A 15,324-nucleotide genomic window follows, 5' to 3' on the forward strand; every position below is an offset into this window, starting at 1 on the left:
TTACCTGTAAAACTGGAGCTGTCTTTTGGGACTCCCGTATCGAGTACTTCCGATAGCAAAAGAAAGGAAAAGAGAGAGAGAGAGAGAGAGACAGTCCACAATGGACATTAACAACCAAGGAGCGTCAAGCCCAGGAACCATCCCCATCATCACCATCATCATGCAGGGCTCTCCTCTCTCTGCCACTGACTAGGAGTGTTTCTTTCCAAGTCTGCCATGTCTCTTTTTGGGAAGTCGACTCAGCAGGCTATGATAAGCTCTACAAGAGCTCCACCCAGTGTCAGATAGAATTAGAGGCTTACTATGGGCTCTGCATCTCTCGGTAGTGCTCCTCTGCCCAGCATTACTAAAAAGCACATACCTTTGCAAGGGAATAAGAAATCTCTCCCTGGTATACTTTTTTAAAAATACAAACTACAATTTTGAACAGACAAATGTTACAGTTAGAGAAGGGAGGCGAAAGACTATTGCTTAAGTCTGCACACTGGAAAACAAAACAAAACAGAAAATACAAATTTTGGTGCTTCAGAGGGGGAAATGGGGTTAAATGGGGAGGAGACTTCCTTTGGTCTGAAAATGCTCAGAAGCCTCTATTGGGTTTGGACAAGAACACTGATTTTAGGGTCTTTTGCTATTTTGATGGATTCCTGTTCTCATTCATGTGGGCTTTTCTTCTCCTGTTAGAGCCTGCCACCTACCTGTACTTTCTAACCCCTGGTAATTCTTGCCCAAGACAACTGTAATTCTTCTATAGAGGATCTACCTGCCATGTTGGAAGTTTTCTTTCCAGGTCTTTTACTATTCCATGGATGTCAGATATATTGGTTCAGTTCCTGCAATCAATTTGTGGGCCAATTGGCCAATCAATTGACCAATCAGTTTTTTGGCCAGTGACTGAAGACTTCACGTTTAGGAAACATTCTGTTAAATGAATGCTTAGAGGTGGCCTAAAAACAGTAATTCTTAGTAACTTCTGCTTCATTTTCTGCCCCATGTCATCATTATGGATAAAAGCACAGGGGGCCATTCTGTATCTTCCTTTGTTTTCTGGGTTGCCACGCTCAAAGAATGAATTCATCATTTAATAACCATCTTGTTGGTGACTGAGACTCTCAACTCTTAGTTGGACCAATGCTCAGCCAGAAGACACAATTTACAGGTCCCTGGGCCTGTTCTTGAAGCCTCCTAGTATGGTAGAATCAGATTGTGTTTATAGTCTGCTGGTCTTTGTGAACTCAGCCCACCTCTATGCCACAATAAGACCTCAGAGCAGGACTTGGGCAGAGATTTCAGAAAAACATTTAAAACATTTTCCATTTTAGTTTCAACATTTATTTTTTTAAAAGGAGAGAAAAGAAAATTCTAAATCTGAGAGTGGCCTCATAATAAAGGGGTCAAGAAAATTAGGACAAGCTTCTAAGCTCCACATTTCATATGGATTATCTTTCCACATTTCCTAAGGTCTGCAGGAAAGATGAAGGCTCTTCGGGTCATTAGGTGTTAGTGGTAGAAAAAAAGAAAACCAGAATGAACCATTTCTCTGACCACATGAAAAGTCTGTGATCTCAAATAGATTTGAAAGGGGGAAAATGATAAAGGCACCATCTGATCTTACTTAAAATAATGTTTGTTTGGTTCCCCACCCCCAAACTTCCCTTTGAAAATAAAAGAGAAAATATTTGTCTATTTTTAAACAGTATCATAGTGAGAAGTTATCTTGTCTGAATTGGAAAATCGAAGGACAAGGGAAAGAGGAATTTGTATCTTAGGGATGGGACCTTTTTAAGCTTCATGAGGGAAGGGAGGGAGCTATCCAAGTATCACCAGAATGAAAGAGGAAAAAAATCACCTGTAAATCATTCCTGGGGAGCCTGTCTGTCGAAGGGAGAGCCGAGCTGGCGAGCCCGTGGTAGATTCTGGATACATGGAGCCAGCCTCAGTTGTCAAGAAATATGTTCTTTTTCAATTCTGGAAAAATTCTGGAGAGAGAGAGAGAGAGAGAGGGAGAGAGAGAGAGAGAGAGGGAGAGAGAGAGAGAGAGAGAGAGAGAGAGAGAGAGAGAGAGAGAGAGAGAGAGAGAGAGAGAGAGAGAATATCAACAATTGGAATGTTCCTTGAGAATATAACTTTTTTACACCCCAGCAGCCATCACAGTGCCTGGTACATGTCATCTCCTGTGCTGGGCATCTGTTTTGGTCATGCCTATTCACCATGGGTGCCCCCCAAGACTCTGTCCTGAGCCCGAGCCCTCTTTTCTTGTCCCTTTCTACTACTTCACTAAGTGATCTCATCAGTGCCCATAATTTCAATGATCATCTCTAAGCATATGATCTGCAAATCTGTTTATCTGGTCCTAAGCTCTCTCGACATCCAGTCTTGAATCTCCAATCTCCCACTGTACCCTTGAACTGTATTTCCTAGAGACATCTTAAACTCAACATTTCCAAAACTGAACTCAGGCATGGTGGAAAGAAAGCTGTCCGAGGAATCAGGAAGATCAAATCCAGCCTCATATATTTCCCAGTTGTGTGGACCTGAACAAGTTCACTTAACTCATGTGTATCTCAATTTGCTGTTATTGTTCAGTCATTTCACTCATGTCTTATTCTTCAGGATCCTATTTGGGATTTTCTTGGCAGAGATACTGGAATGGGTTTGTCATTTTGTTTTCCAGCTTATTTTACAGATAAGGAAACTTAGGCAAACAGTGCTAAATGATTTTCCTGAGTCTCACACAGCTAATAAGTATCTGAGGCTGGATTTAAACTCATGTCTTCCTGACTTCAGATACAGAACTCTATATACCATGTGAGTTCAGTTTTAGAAATGCTGAGTTTAATATATCTATAGGAAGTACAATTCAAAATGTCCAGTAGGGAACTGGAGATGTAAGACTGGAGGTCAAGAGAGAAGTTAGGGACAAATAAATAGACATGAGGATTATCTATTCAGAGATGATAATTAAATCTATGGGCATTGATGAGATCAACAAGTGAGTAGGTCTTCCTGACTCTAGGTTCATCACTCTATCCATTGTGCTCCTAGCCTGCCTTTAATAACATTGCCTTGCAAGGATCAAATAAGCTAATGATTATAAAGTGCTTGGCACAGTGCCTTGACCCAGTAAATATATGTGTTGACTATTATATCATATTTTTATTATTTACATATTATATTATTATTTTAAAATTACATATCATCATCATCTTCTTTCCCCCATCTGTGTTTTCCTAAATACCCTATTCCATCGAGGGTACCACCATCTTCCCACTCACCCAGGTTCACAACCTTGGTGTCAATGTTGACTCCTCACCTCTCACAGACAATGGTTACAAAATCTCCTGTATATATCCATATCCCCTTATCTCCTCCAAGAGACAAATCTCGGTTCACAATCAATCAAAAAATAGAGCTAGCATTCTTATTTTCAGGTTTATAAAGTTCATATGCAACCCTGTGAGGCTTGAGCTTGGTGGTAGGTAGACTCCAAAGGGGGATGAGCAGTCCTGAAAAGAACCTGGCAAGGCCTCACACCAGAGGTGCTAGTGCTTCCTGAACATTTGTGAAACCTGGACAGTCTACCAACGCCATGCCAGAAGGCTGATTCACTTCCATTTGAATTGTCTTAGGAAGATTCTGAAAATCACCTGGTAAGATGAGGTACCAGATACTGAGGTCCCCTCTTGAGCTAAACTGCTAAGCATTCAAACTTAACTGCAGAGAGCACAATTCTGATGGGTGGTCACATTGTTCAAATGCCAAATATATTTTTTTGTCCAAAAGACTATTTTACAGAAAACTCACATAATGCAATCACTCACACAGAGATTGGATGAAGTGACACAAGGACGATTTCAAGATTTCTCTGAAGAACTTTAGTAACAATTGTGGGTCACAGGAGATACTGGCACAGGCCTGTCCAGTATAGCGTGCCCTCATCAAAGATGGTGCTATGCTCTATGTGCAAAGCAGAATTGTAGTAGCACTAAGAAAACATAAGAGGCAGCTAGTTGGCACAGTGGAATCAGAAGGACATGAGTTCAAATCCAGCCTCAGACATGTTGCCTAGCTGTGTGACCTTGGGCAAGTCACTTAACCCCTTTGCCTTGTAAAAACTAAAAAAAAAAAAAGAAAAAAGAAAAAAAAACATGAGATGTGCAAGTCTAGAAAAACCTTCATCCAAATGTTCAAACAGACTATTTGTCTTAAAGGCAATTACAATTTAGTCTTGGGGTAGATGATGCGTGCGTGCGTGTGTGTGTGTGTGTGTGTGTGTGTGTGTGTGTACCTTCAGAAAATAAATAAATAAAAGAGAATTTTGAAGGGATGGTATATACAGCTGGGTGGTATTAGGGAAAGTTCCAGCTAGTAAGTACCACCTGAATTGATCCTTGAAGGAAATTAAGGCTTTTCAGAGGCAGAGGTGAGGAGAGAGTACATTTAAGACATCAGAGAAAGACAGTGCAAAGGCATGGAAATGGGAAATGGCTTGGAACCAAGAGGAAGATGGCTTGGCTAGACTATAGCGTCTGTGAAGGGGACTAATATGTAAAAAGATTGGAAAAGTATGTTGGGATCAGAGTATAAAGGACTTTAAATATCCAACAGAGGAGGTATTCAATTCTAGATATCATCTTTTATCTCTTTTTCCCCTTCTTGGTTAAGCTCTGTAAGAGAATCTTCTTTCTATCCTAGCTATCTCTTCTTCCTCTCTTTAATATCTTAAAATCTTTGAGTCTGGCTTCAGACCTAATCAGTGTATTGAAACTACCTCCTCTAAAGTGACCAATGATTCCTTAGTTACCAAATCTAATGAATGTTTTATCAATCACTATCCTTCTTGATTTCTCTGTAGTCTTTGATAATGAACTTCACACTCTACTCTTGGATACTCTCTTGGTTTTTGTGAACACTGTCCATTCCTAGTTCTTCTCCTGCCTGTAAGACTGCTCCTTCTCAGTATTTGCTGCTGGATCTGATCATATTCACTAATGGTGGGTTCTAATCTGCCAGTTCTGTATTGAGTCTTCTTGTCTTTTCTCTATTTATCTCTCTTGGTGATCTCATTAGGCCCCCAGGTTTCAATCATGATCTCTATACAAGTAACTCCCAGGTCTATGTATCCAGTCCCAACCTCTCTCTCTCTCTCTCTCTCTCTCTCTCTCTCTCTCTTCTGAAATCCAGGCCTGGGTCACCAAATGCCTTCTGGACATGCCTCTACATACAAATCCTAAGCATATATAAAATGTTGTTCAATTGTTTAAGTTGGGTCCAACTCTTCATGATGCTGTTTGGACAGAGATCCTAAAGTGCTTTACCATTTCATTCTTCAGCTCATTTGACAGAAGAGGAAACTGAGGGAAACAGAATGAAGTGCCTTGCCCAGAGTCACACAATTGATAAGTGCCTGAGGCCAGATTTGGAGAAAAGACACAAATAGCCGGGTGTGTCCAAAACAGAAATTATATTTTCCCTCAAACTCTCTCCTCTTCTGAATTTTCTTTTCTTTTCTTTTTTTTTTTTTTGCAAGGCAAACAGGGTTAAGTGGCTTGCCCAAGGCCACACGGCTAGGTAATTATCAAGTGTCTGAGACTGGATTTGAACCCAGGTACTCCTGACTCCAAGGCCGGTGCTTTATCCACTGCGCCACCTAGCCACCCCTGAATTTTCTTTTTACTATCAGGAACACCACTATCCTCCTAGACATTCAGGCTAAAAATACTTGAGGTGGCACCCTTGATTCATTCCTCATTTATATTAGAAATTAATTTATATTCAATAAATAAAACGGATATATATCCATTTATATTCAATCTGTTGTCAAATCTTATCATTCTTATCTTTTCAACACCTCTAATATGCATCACCTCTCCCCTTATCTGGCTTATACTATTGCACACCTATCATCTATCACCTGGGCTACTGTAATGGCCTTATAATTGTTCTCCCTGTCTCAGTCCATTGTCTATTCTGCTGTCAGGTTGATTTCTTCTAAAGTGTAGCTTTGATCAAGTTACTCTTATACTCAATAAACTCCAGGCAGCTAGATGGCACAGTGGATAGAGCGCTGGCTTTGGAGTCAGGAGGATGGGAGTTTGAATCCAGCCTCAAACACTTGATACTCACTAGCTGTATGATTATGACCTTGGACAAGTCAGTTAACTCTGATTGCCTTGCATCCAGGGCCATCTCCAGTTGTCCTGAGCCATATCTGGCCAATGGATCCAGATGGCTCTGGAGGAGAAAGTGAGGCTGGTGGCTTAGCATAACAACCCCCTTACTCAAACCCAATTCATGTGTTTGTCAGAGCATCACCTCCCTGATGTCATGGTCTTTGAGGTTGAAGGACAAACAGCAATAAACTCCAGTGGTTCTCTATTACCTCCAGAATTAGATATATAAAATCCTCTGTTGAGCATTGAAAGTCCTTCACTTCCTGACTTCATTCTACCTTACCAGTCTGAGATTTGAGTACATGGAAGAACTTGAGCTTCCTCAGACCTGATTCTTCATCTCCTGACCCTTGACTAACCTACTGACTCTAGACCCCTAGCTCCCTTGGCTTCTTTTAAAGACTTAGATTAAAGCCTGCCTTCTGCAGAAGGCTTTTCCCCAAGTCCCTTCCCTCTGCCTTTGGTTTTATTTTATATATGTATCATTATGTATGTTGTTTTTTCCATTAAAATGAGAGCTCCCTGAGGGCAGGGACTGTTTTTGCCTTTCTTTCTTTATGCTCAGTAAAATGTCTGGCACATGGTAAATGCTCAATAAAATCTTGATGACTTTGACCTCTAAGGAATCTTCAAGTCTTAGGATCCTACTAAATTCTTGGACAGATTCCATGATCTCCCCTGAATCCCATTGGATTGGCTGGTTCCCAGGGGATTCATCTGGACTAAAAATGCGAAACTATTTGACCTAGAAATTGTGCAAGAGCCTGGACAACCTCCTGGAGATAAAGGAAAGAAGCAGGAACATTTGTAGGCAGGCCATATGGCATGATTATGGGACGTCTGAGGTTGAGGAGCAGACCCTGATAGTGAAGGGAAAGTCATTTCACTTTTTGGGGGTCTCAGTTTCCTTATGGGAAAACCAGTACTAATATACTGGTCTCGTAGGGTTGTTGTGAGGCAGGATGAAATGTGTCCAGCTCTTGGCAGACAATTAGTTCTTGGTGCTCTTCAAAGGGCTCTACAAGTCTGTTATGATTTCCCTCTCACTTTCTTTGTCTTTTTAGTAGACATGGCAGGCATGGATACTTTCTCCCTCAGTATTTGCTACTCAAAAGACCAAATGATCACAGTTTAGAGTGAGAAAGGGCTATCTGGTCCAAGTCCCTCATTTGATGGACAAGGAAACTGAAGCCTAAGGAAGTGAAGGGACTTGCCCAACGTCAACTGCTAATTAATATAAGAGGAAGGACTTGAATTCAGGTATTCTGATATCAGAACTAGTTATCTTCATTTTTCTATGCTGCCTCTCCACAAATGAGAATGGTTTCCTGGTGAAATGACAGGTGGAAGGGTGAGAGTCAGTAGACTAGCATTTATTCCAACAACAATCTGGGCACCATGCTAAGTACTGGAGATACAGCGAGAGGGGAAAAGACAATCCTTGCTTTCAGGGGGCCAATAGTCAAATAAGGTTCAAATTTTGGATTTCTGGAGCTAAGAAGAAAGGAATCTTGGAGTTTAAGAAAAAAATAATAAAATATATTTCTTTTTTGTAAACTTTGGATGAGATAATCAATATTTATGGATGAGGTTCTATTCAAAAATTCCTCTCCATCTCAGTGAGTTGACAAGCACTGGGCTAAGTCCTGGGCATCCAAAGAAAATCAAAACATGGTCCCTGTCCTCAAGGAACTCACATTCTAATGGAGACAACTAGGGTCATGCAAGATACATGCAGAGGAGACTGGTTGCAGATAGGAGTGAAGGCATGAGTGTATATATGGGGGTAAGGAGGTAGGGGAAGGGAATGATAATTAAGTGCCTTCCAGAAAGGTCTCCAGAAGAATGTGAGATACAAAGGAAGCCTGGGAATCCAAGAACTGGAGATATGATGTCAGAATAATGCAAGGACACCTAGTGCAAGGCTTGGAGATGGGAGACTGAACATCTTTTTTTTTTTTCTTTTAGTTTTTTTGTAAGGCAATGGGGTTAAGTGGCTTGCCCAAAGCCACACAGCTAGGTAATTACTAAGTGTCTGAGGCTGGATTTGAACTCAGGTACTCCTGACTCCAGGGTCGGTGCTCCATCCACTGTGCCACCTAGCCGCCCCAAGACTGAACATCTTAAAAGCACTTGAGAGTGAATTTAAGACTGGGGAGAACTTGAAATGGAAGAAAAAGTCTGTCTCGCCTCTGCGAAATGAAGCTAAATTTTGAAGGGCCCCAAGCTTCTCCTAGGAGCAAGTTTCGATTTTGTGGCAGTTATTTTTGTTATATGCCTTTGAAGTATGGAAAGTTATAGAACCCAGAGAATCAAACCTCCTAGATGAGAAGTACATGGAAGTTAGAGGCCAGAGGCCCCAGTTTATAACAACCAAGAAGGGGACAACAGGATGATAAAGATCAAAGATAAGATCAAAGAAGTGTGCAAAAATTGGGCTAGCCACAGAGCTAGAAAGACGGTTAACAGGTGGAGATGTGAGTGCTTCCCTTCTGCCCACGTGCTGCAACATATTTCCTAGTTCAAGGGTTTTAACCTTTGTGTTAATGTCACAACTACTTTGGTAGTCTGGTGAAGCCCATGGAGTCCTCCTCTCAGAACTGTTTTTAATTGCATAAAATAAAGTATGCATAAGATTACAAAGGAAGTTATACTATCAAAATAGTAAAAGGAAAAAAAAAAAGTTTATCATGGACCTCCAGGTGAAGAACCCCGGGCCTAGGGGAAGATCTCAGGCATGTTGTTGAGACTGGCAATGAAGAGTATATGGGAAGGCATGTACAAGATCTACAGAGCATGAGTAGATAGACACAGATAGTTGTGACTCTCTAGGGAGAGTGCTCACCTGAATGAAGTTATAGATCCAGTGCTTTGCACTGAAATCAAATGCTGTCAATAATTCTGATGCTCCCAAGCCATCGATTTCTAGTTCTGTAAGACTCCACATGTTTTGGGGATGGGGATAGCCTATCCCTTTGGTCAGAAATTTTTGCACACCCCCAATGTGGGTATATATTCAATCATTTATAAATTATGTTGCAATTATACTAATAGATACATTATATGACTTGTAACAAAGAAAGAAAAGAAAAAATGATTAAATAAAGATGAAAGAATATTTGTTTGTAGAAATAGTATGGAACCAAAGTCTTTATTGAGAAAGGAAAAATAAGTCAGACTTGGAGGAATTTATTGATGGTAGGGCTTCACTCCATGAAATCTTCTAATCTGGGGTTTAACTGTTCATGTATATACAGCCCCACCATGAGAAAAGGTCACTATTAATAGTTGAAATCCCTCAGAGATCCAGCTGAAGGATGGGATAAGGAGAAGGGAATGATCATGGGTCTCACAAAAGCACCCAGTGGTTTCAGCTAAGAGACTGCTCTGTACTAACTCACCCCATGAGTGGCCATGTCTCAGTGAAGAGGGGGTTGCTCCCTTTGCAGTCATCAAGACCTGGAAGCAACTATAGTCTCTGATATAACTGGTCTCTAATTGAATTCAGGCCCTTATCAACAACTATCCAAATAATGATGAAATGATGCTGATGATGCTGATGCTGATGATGATGATGATGATATTAGTTAGCGCTTATATAGTATCTCCCGGTCTGCAAAGCCCTTTACATGTCAATGTATAATTTTCTAATTGGAGTCCCAGCCTTCTAAGTGTGATGCTGAATAAGTTACTTTATTTTTGAACCTCAGTTTCCTCAGCTGTAAAATGAGGACAACAATAGCATTTCCCTCACAGGCTGCAAAGACGATCAGATGAGACAACGTGAGTGAAACACTCAGCAAATCTTACATTGATATGAAGATGTTAGCCATCACCTTGATGAGCACCTACCTAGGCTGACTGCTTACAGGGGAGCTAATGCATCCAAAAATCTCTCATCTAGTAACTGGTTTATTTCTCACAGACTTAGATGAGCATCAAGTTTATTCAACTGTGTTGAAGAAGTATAGTGATGTATTTGAACAGAAAATCTGGGAAAAGGGATGGGTTTAAAGGGAAAGCTGATACGTTGAGAATGATATGTTTATAGGACAACCTATTTGAGAGGTTCAAAAGGGTTATTGGGGCTTTAATAAGCGGATGATTCTTATAGGAACAGGCACTGGGTTCTTCATTCTTGAATACCTTTTCCTAGAAAATGCTTTAGTTTTATCCAGAATCATTCTCAAGGCTTCTGTGAACCACTTGCATTTTCTTTCTTTTTTCTTTTCTAAATTTTTTTTTTCATTTTTTCTTGTGTGTGAGATACTTTCAAGACATTTCTAATCTAGGTCAATGCCTATATCTTGATCTATCACTTTTCTAGGCCTTTGTGAGAGCACAGCTCAGGAAAGAGACTTGTGCTGGACAACTAAATCTGGGAGTCATCATCATTGAGATTTTAATTAAGTTCATAAGGACTCCTTATGAAGTCCCTGAGAAAGAAAGAGTAGAGGGGCGGCTAGGTGGCATAGTGGATAAAGCACTGGCCCTGGAGTCAGGAATACCTGGGTTCAAATCTGGCCTCAGACACTTGATAATTACCTAGCTGTGTGGCCTTGGGCAAGCCACTTAACCCCATTGCCTTGCAAAAACATAAAAAAGAAAGAAAGAAAGAAAGAGTAGAGAGAGAGAAAATGGCCCATGACAGAGCCTCAGGGGATATCCACAATTGAAATCGAGGTATATCTGAAAATAAAGCAAAGTCTGAGAAAGTAAAGTCAGTCAAGAAGGAGAAGCAGGAAAATAATAACATGAAAGTCCCGAGATAGGAGAATATCTAGAAGAAGGGGGTGGTCGAATGGAAGGCCAAGCATCAACTAATCAAAAACAATCTATTAGGTGCCTATTATTTGCCAAAGCTATCTCAGGTCTGAGGTGTAGGAGAAGGCTGTGCTAATGGGTTTTTGTCTTTGGTTTCCAGTGAGGTGCCATCTGGCAGGAGAAGGGAGGGTGTGTGATGCAAGGGTATTTGGGGTGGTAACACCTCTTCTCACACAAGACTCCCAGTTCCTTGAATTTGCTCTGGCTGCCCCTCAGACCTCCTTCCTTCTGCCTCCTGGTTCCATCCAGGACTTGGTTAAAATTCCACTTTAGACAGGAGATTTTTCCTGGCTTCCTCAGACTTCCTTCTGAAAGTACCCTCACTTAAATCCGATTCACTTGCATGTCATGACATCCCATCTTTGATGTCAAGATCCTTTTCAAGAATGAAGAACAAATAACAATATCTTTCATTTAGGCTGCACATAATTTTGTACATACATAATTGGAACTCTCTTGTCTCCCTATTAGAGAATGTGACCTACGTGAAGCGGGGGCTGCTTTTTGCTTTCCTTTGTGTCCCTGACTTTTGTGTCCCTGACCTTCTTTAGTTCTTGACCTTGTTCATAGTAAACTTTGTTTTCGGGAGGGGATAAGGCAATTGGAGTTAAGTGACTTGCCCAAGGTCACACATCTAGTCAAATGTCAATTCAGGTCCTCCTGACTCCAGTCCCTGTGCCCTACCCACTGCACCCCCTGGCTGCCTCATAGTAAACTCTTAATAAATATCGTCCAATGATTGATTAGCTCAGCATAATGCCCAGCAAATATATAGTATGAGTTTAATAGATATTTGGTATGCTGAGCAGAACATGTTTTTTCGCTCAGTTCAAAGCGGGACTCCAAAAGCTCCTCCAAAAAAAAAAAAATTAGTAGAATAAAGACGCCCACTCTGAGGAAAAGATGGAAAAAAAGAAAAGGAAGGAGGTGGAGGAATGCTGCAGAGCAGTACTGTCAAACTCAAAGGGAAAAGAGGGTCACTAGTTGCCAGAAAGATCCTTGAAGGTCACACCTTGACTTCATTTTAGAATGTAGCATGAGTTACAGTTTATTGTAGTTTTATTTATTTTGCTAAATATTTTCTAATTTCATTTAAATCTGGTTCTGGCCCCATTCAGGAGTCCCTTGGGCCTTGTGACTGACATCTCTTCTCTAAATGACTAAGAGCAAAACTGTTTCAGGAGATTGGGGGTTGAGCAGGCTGGTGGCAGGAACACCTGAGTGTCCATGTCCAGTTTCAGACACTTACCAGCTGTATGACCCTGGTCCAGTCACTTAGCCCCTCAATTTCGTCTTTTCCTCCTCCATCCCTCTCCTTCTCCTTTCTTTCCTTTGTTCCTCTTTCCTTTCCTCCCCCCTTCCTTCCATCCTCCTTCCCTCCCTCCGTTCCCCCCCCACCACCACAATGTAGACTCTAATCCAAATCTGTATCACATAAGCCTTTCAAGGTGTTTAGGTCACTTTCCTCATCCTGATGAGAGGCCCGAGCTGCCTGATCTTCCCCACATGAGCAGGTTTCTCCAGGGGAACAGCTGCCTGTACCCCATCATGCATTGGTCAGACAGATAGAGTGCTGAGGACTCAGAACTGCTACAAGTGAGCTGCGAACTGGAAAGAATCACCGGCTCCAGAGAAGGAGAACCCTGCATGGAGGTTGCCTGGCAGCCCTTGGCTCTGTGCCTCCTCCCTGGGTACAAGGGCCAGGCCCCTGCTGTGCCCCAGCAGCTGTACTCTTGTGCTGTCAGCTGGGGGCTGACGAAGGGCTTAGGCCTGTCTTCATGTCTGCTGTGTTCCCTTCCAAAAAGGAAGGCAGCCTTTGAACCAAGCCTGGCTTCTTTGTTCTTCCTCAATTGCTGTACCAATGGGGTTGCTTGTCTGTCTTCTGAAGGGACCTACCCAGTCTTTTCACTACATCTCATGGGAAGAAAGGATAGAGATGTGGGAGAGACTTAGTACCTTCCAGAAGCTCTGTATTCGGGACAGTAGAGGATGAACACACACAAACACACACACACACACACAGGTATAGACATACCACAGACACAGACACACGGATATACAACACATACACACACACACACACACACACACACACACACACACACACACACACACAGCTGACCTGCCTGGGATACCGAATCTGTCCTCTGCTCTGCAGCTCCTCCTACCCAATAAGAAGTTACTGCATCAACCAGGCAACCAATCCCTTTGGAGATCTGACGTCTTAAGAGAGAGATGCTACAAACAGATGGACCAGCGGCCGCTGCAGCAGCAAACACAGCAGGGAACCAGTGAGGAAAGGCAGGAAACCCCAAGGAATTATGTTCACCACTGCAACATGGGCTGACTTGGGAGGGGGGCAGGAGCAGAGCACGGTATCTGAGCTTTTTCCCATTTAAAAAAATAATAAATATTAGGCAAAGTTAGAACAGTGGAGAGGAAGCTTGGTGGTTAGCATGTGCAAGGGCATTAGGAAGGCGGTTTGAGTTCCAATTCCTGTACTATCAACTGCCTAAAGAGGCATTGAGGGGGCAGTGGAAAGAACTCTGGGGGTGGAGGTTCAAATCCCATCTGTACCACACATTAGCTATGTGACCTCGAACAAGTCACAACCTCTCTGAGTCTCTCCATCCTCATCTGTAAAATGTGGGAGTGGGACAAGATAGCCTCTGAGGTCCTCTCCCTTGCCAGAGCTATCCTAGGATCTCTCAGATTTACTAGCATTGTGTCTTCATGTCTTTGGGTCTCAGTTTCCTCACCTGTAAAATGGGGGGGGTGACAGTTAGACAAGCTTGGCTTCTGAACAAAATTTTTAAAAAGACTCTAAATTTTTGTTTTCAGAAAAACTTAAGCCAAGAGAGAAATCAGGGTAATAAGCTCTTTTTGTATCATCTCAAAAGGTATTACTCTAAGGAAAATGTTGTTCCACTATTATCAGAGGATTAAGCTCAGATTTTTGTCATATCTATTTTTAAGGTTTGCCTGACTCTATGATCTCATTGGGATTTTCATAGCAGAGATATTGGAGTGGTTTGCCATTTTCTTCTCAAGTTTATTTGACAGTTGAGGAAACTGAGGCAAACAGAAGGAAGTGACTTGTCCAGGGTCACCCAGCTTGGAAGTGTCAGAGGCCAGATTTGAAATCAGGAAGATAAGTCTTTCTGACTCCAGGTCTGGCACTCTAACCATAGCTAACTATAACTCTAACCTAGCTGTCCAAGCTCAGCTTTAGCCTTCTCCTAGTCCCACCTCCTCATCTAATCAAAAAGGAAGTTGAGCTCAAAAGAGGAAAGGTTGATTTGCCTGTGGTCACACAGCTAAATAAGGGCCAGCACTGGAAACCAAGGTCCTTGGACCGTAGCCAGGGGTTCTTAACCTGTGGTCTAGGAATTTGCTTTTCAATATTTAGATAACTGTATTTCAATATGATTGATTTTCTTCGTAAACTTATGTGCTAAATTTTCTGCATTTAAAAATGTGAGGTTGAGAAAAGTCCCATAGAGCTTCCTTAAGACTGTCCAAGGGTCCATGGTATCAAAAGGATTCAGAACCCCTACAGTTCCAGTCATTGATCGAATTTCTCCTTGTACCATAATGCCTAGGAAATGACAAAGGTCCAAAAAAAGGTAAAGGGGAGAGGAGCTTTATTTGGGAAACCTGTTTCTCCCCCTGCCCCCATGGACACAGATTTCTAGGGTTTTCTATTTTTTAGGTATCATAGTGATGTGGGTGGGCAGGAAATGATGTTGAAAGAGAAAGAACATGCAAAAACCCAATGTTACCAAAGGGCCCACATTCAGAACAACAGTGCCAGAGTCTTGTATCTTAACATATTTTAAAGAACTAATAGAAACCACTATGGAACTACTTTCTTGGGAGAGTGTTTGGAATGCTTTCAGATTGGAAGAAGGCCATGGCATTACTTTGCTTCAGGGAAAAGGAACTGCAAAAATGATCTCCAATGGGGCCATGTATATTTCAGGAGGAAAAAGACCAGAAACAGGGAGGATGGATTGTAATTAAGAAAACAGTAGATGGGGGAAAATGCCCACCTCAGACCCCTGAGATCTCTGCAGACAGGTTGGGCTGGATGAGCTACTTCCTGCAAGGACGTGGGGTTCTAAGTTAATCCATCTCTCTCTGTGGGGAAGACACTGAATGGCTCTCAGACTCCTTTTGGGCTCCTGTAAAATGAAGGGGGTCGGACAAGCTCTTCACTCTGGGGGACAACAGTGGGTGGTTGGTGATGACTTAACACTGTGACCTTTTAAGACCTGGCATGGCTGGTGGATGTGGTGTCTTGGTTAACTGAGCATTCCATATACTG

General features: G+C 41.9%; 1 protein-coding gene across 5 annotated transcripts in view; it reads right to left on the reverse strand.

Annotated features, from left to right (window-relative positions):
* Positions 1-15,324, reverse strand: part of KCNAB2 (potassium voltage-gated channel subfamily A regulatory beta subunit 2) — a 186,399-nt gene that overhangs the window by 95,627 nt on the left and 75,448 nt on the right. For 4 of the 5 annotated variants that reach the window (XM_074218624.1, XM_074218627.1, XM_074218625.1 and 1 more), the window contains 2 exons: positions 1,850-1,979; positions 5-46 (listed from right to left, as the gene is read on the reverse strand). In XM_074218624.1, coding sequence (XP_074074725.1) covers positions 5-46; positions 1,850-1,926 — 119 coding nt within the window. In that variant the 5' untranslated portion in view covers positions 1,927-1,979. The remainder of the gene's footprint in view (positions 1-4; positions 47-1,849; positions 1,980-15,324) is intronic. The other variant, XM_074218628.1, reaches the window with a different exon arrangement.

The sequence above is a fragment of the Macrotis lagotis genome, chromosome 1, assembly GCF_037893015.1.
Source record: "Macrotis lagotis isolate mMagLag1 chromosome 1, bilby.v1.9.chrom.fasta, whole genome shotgun sequence".
Taxonomy (NCBI): domain Eukaryota; kingdom Metazoa; phylum Chordata; class Mammalia; order Peramelemorphia; family Peramelidae; genus Macrotis; species Macrotis lagotis.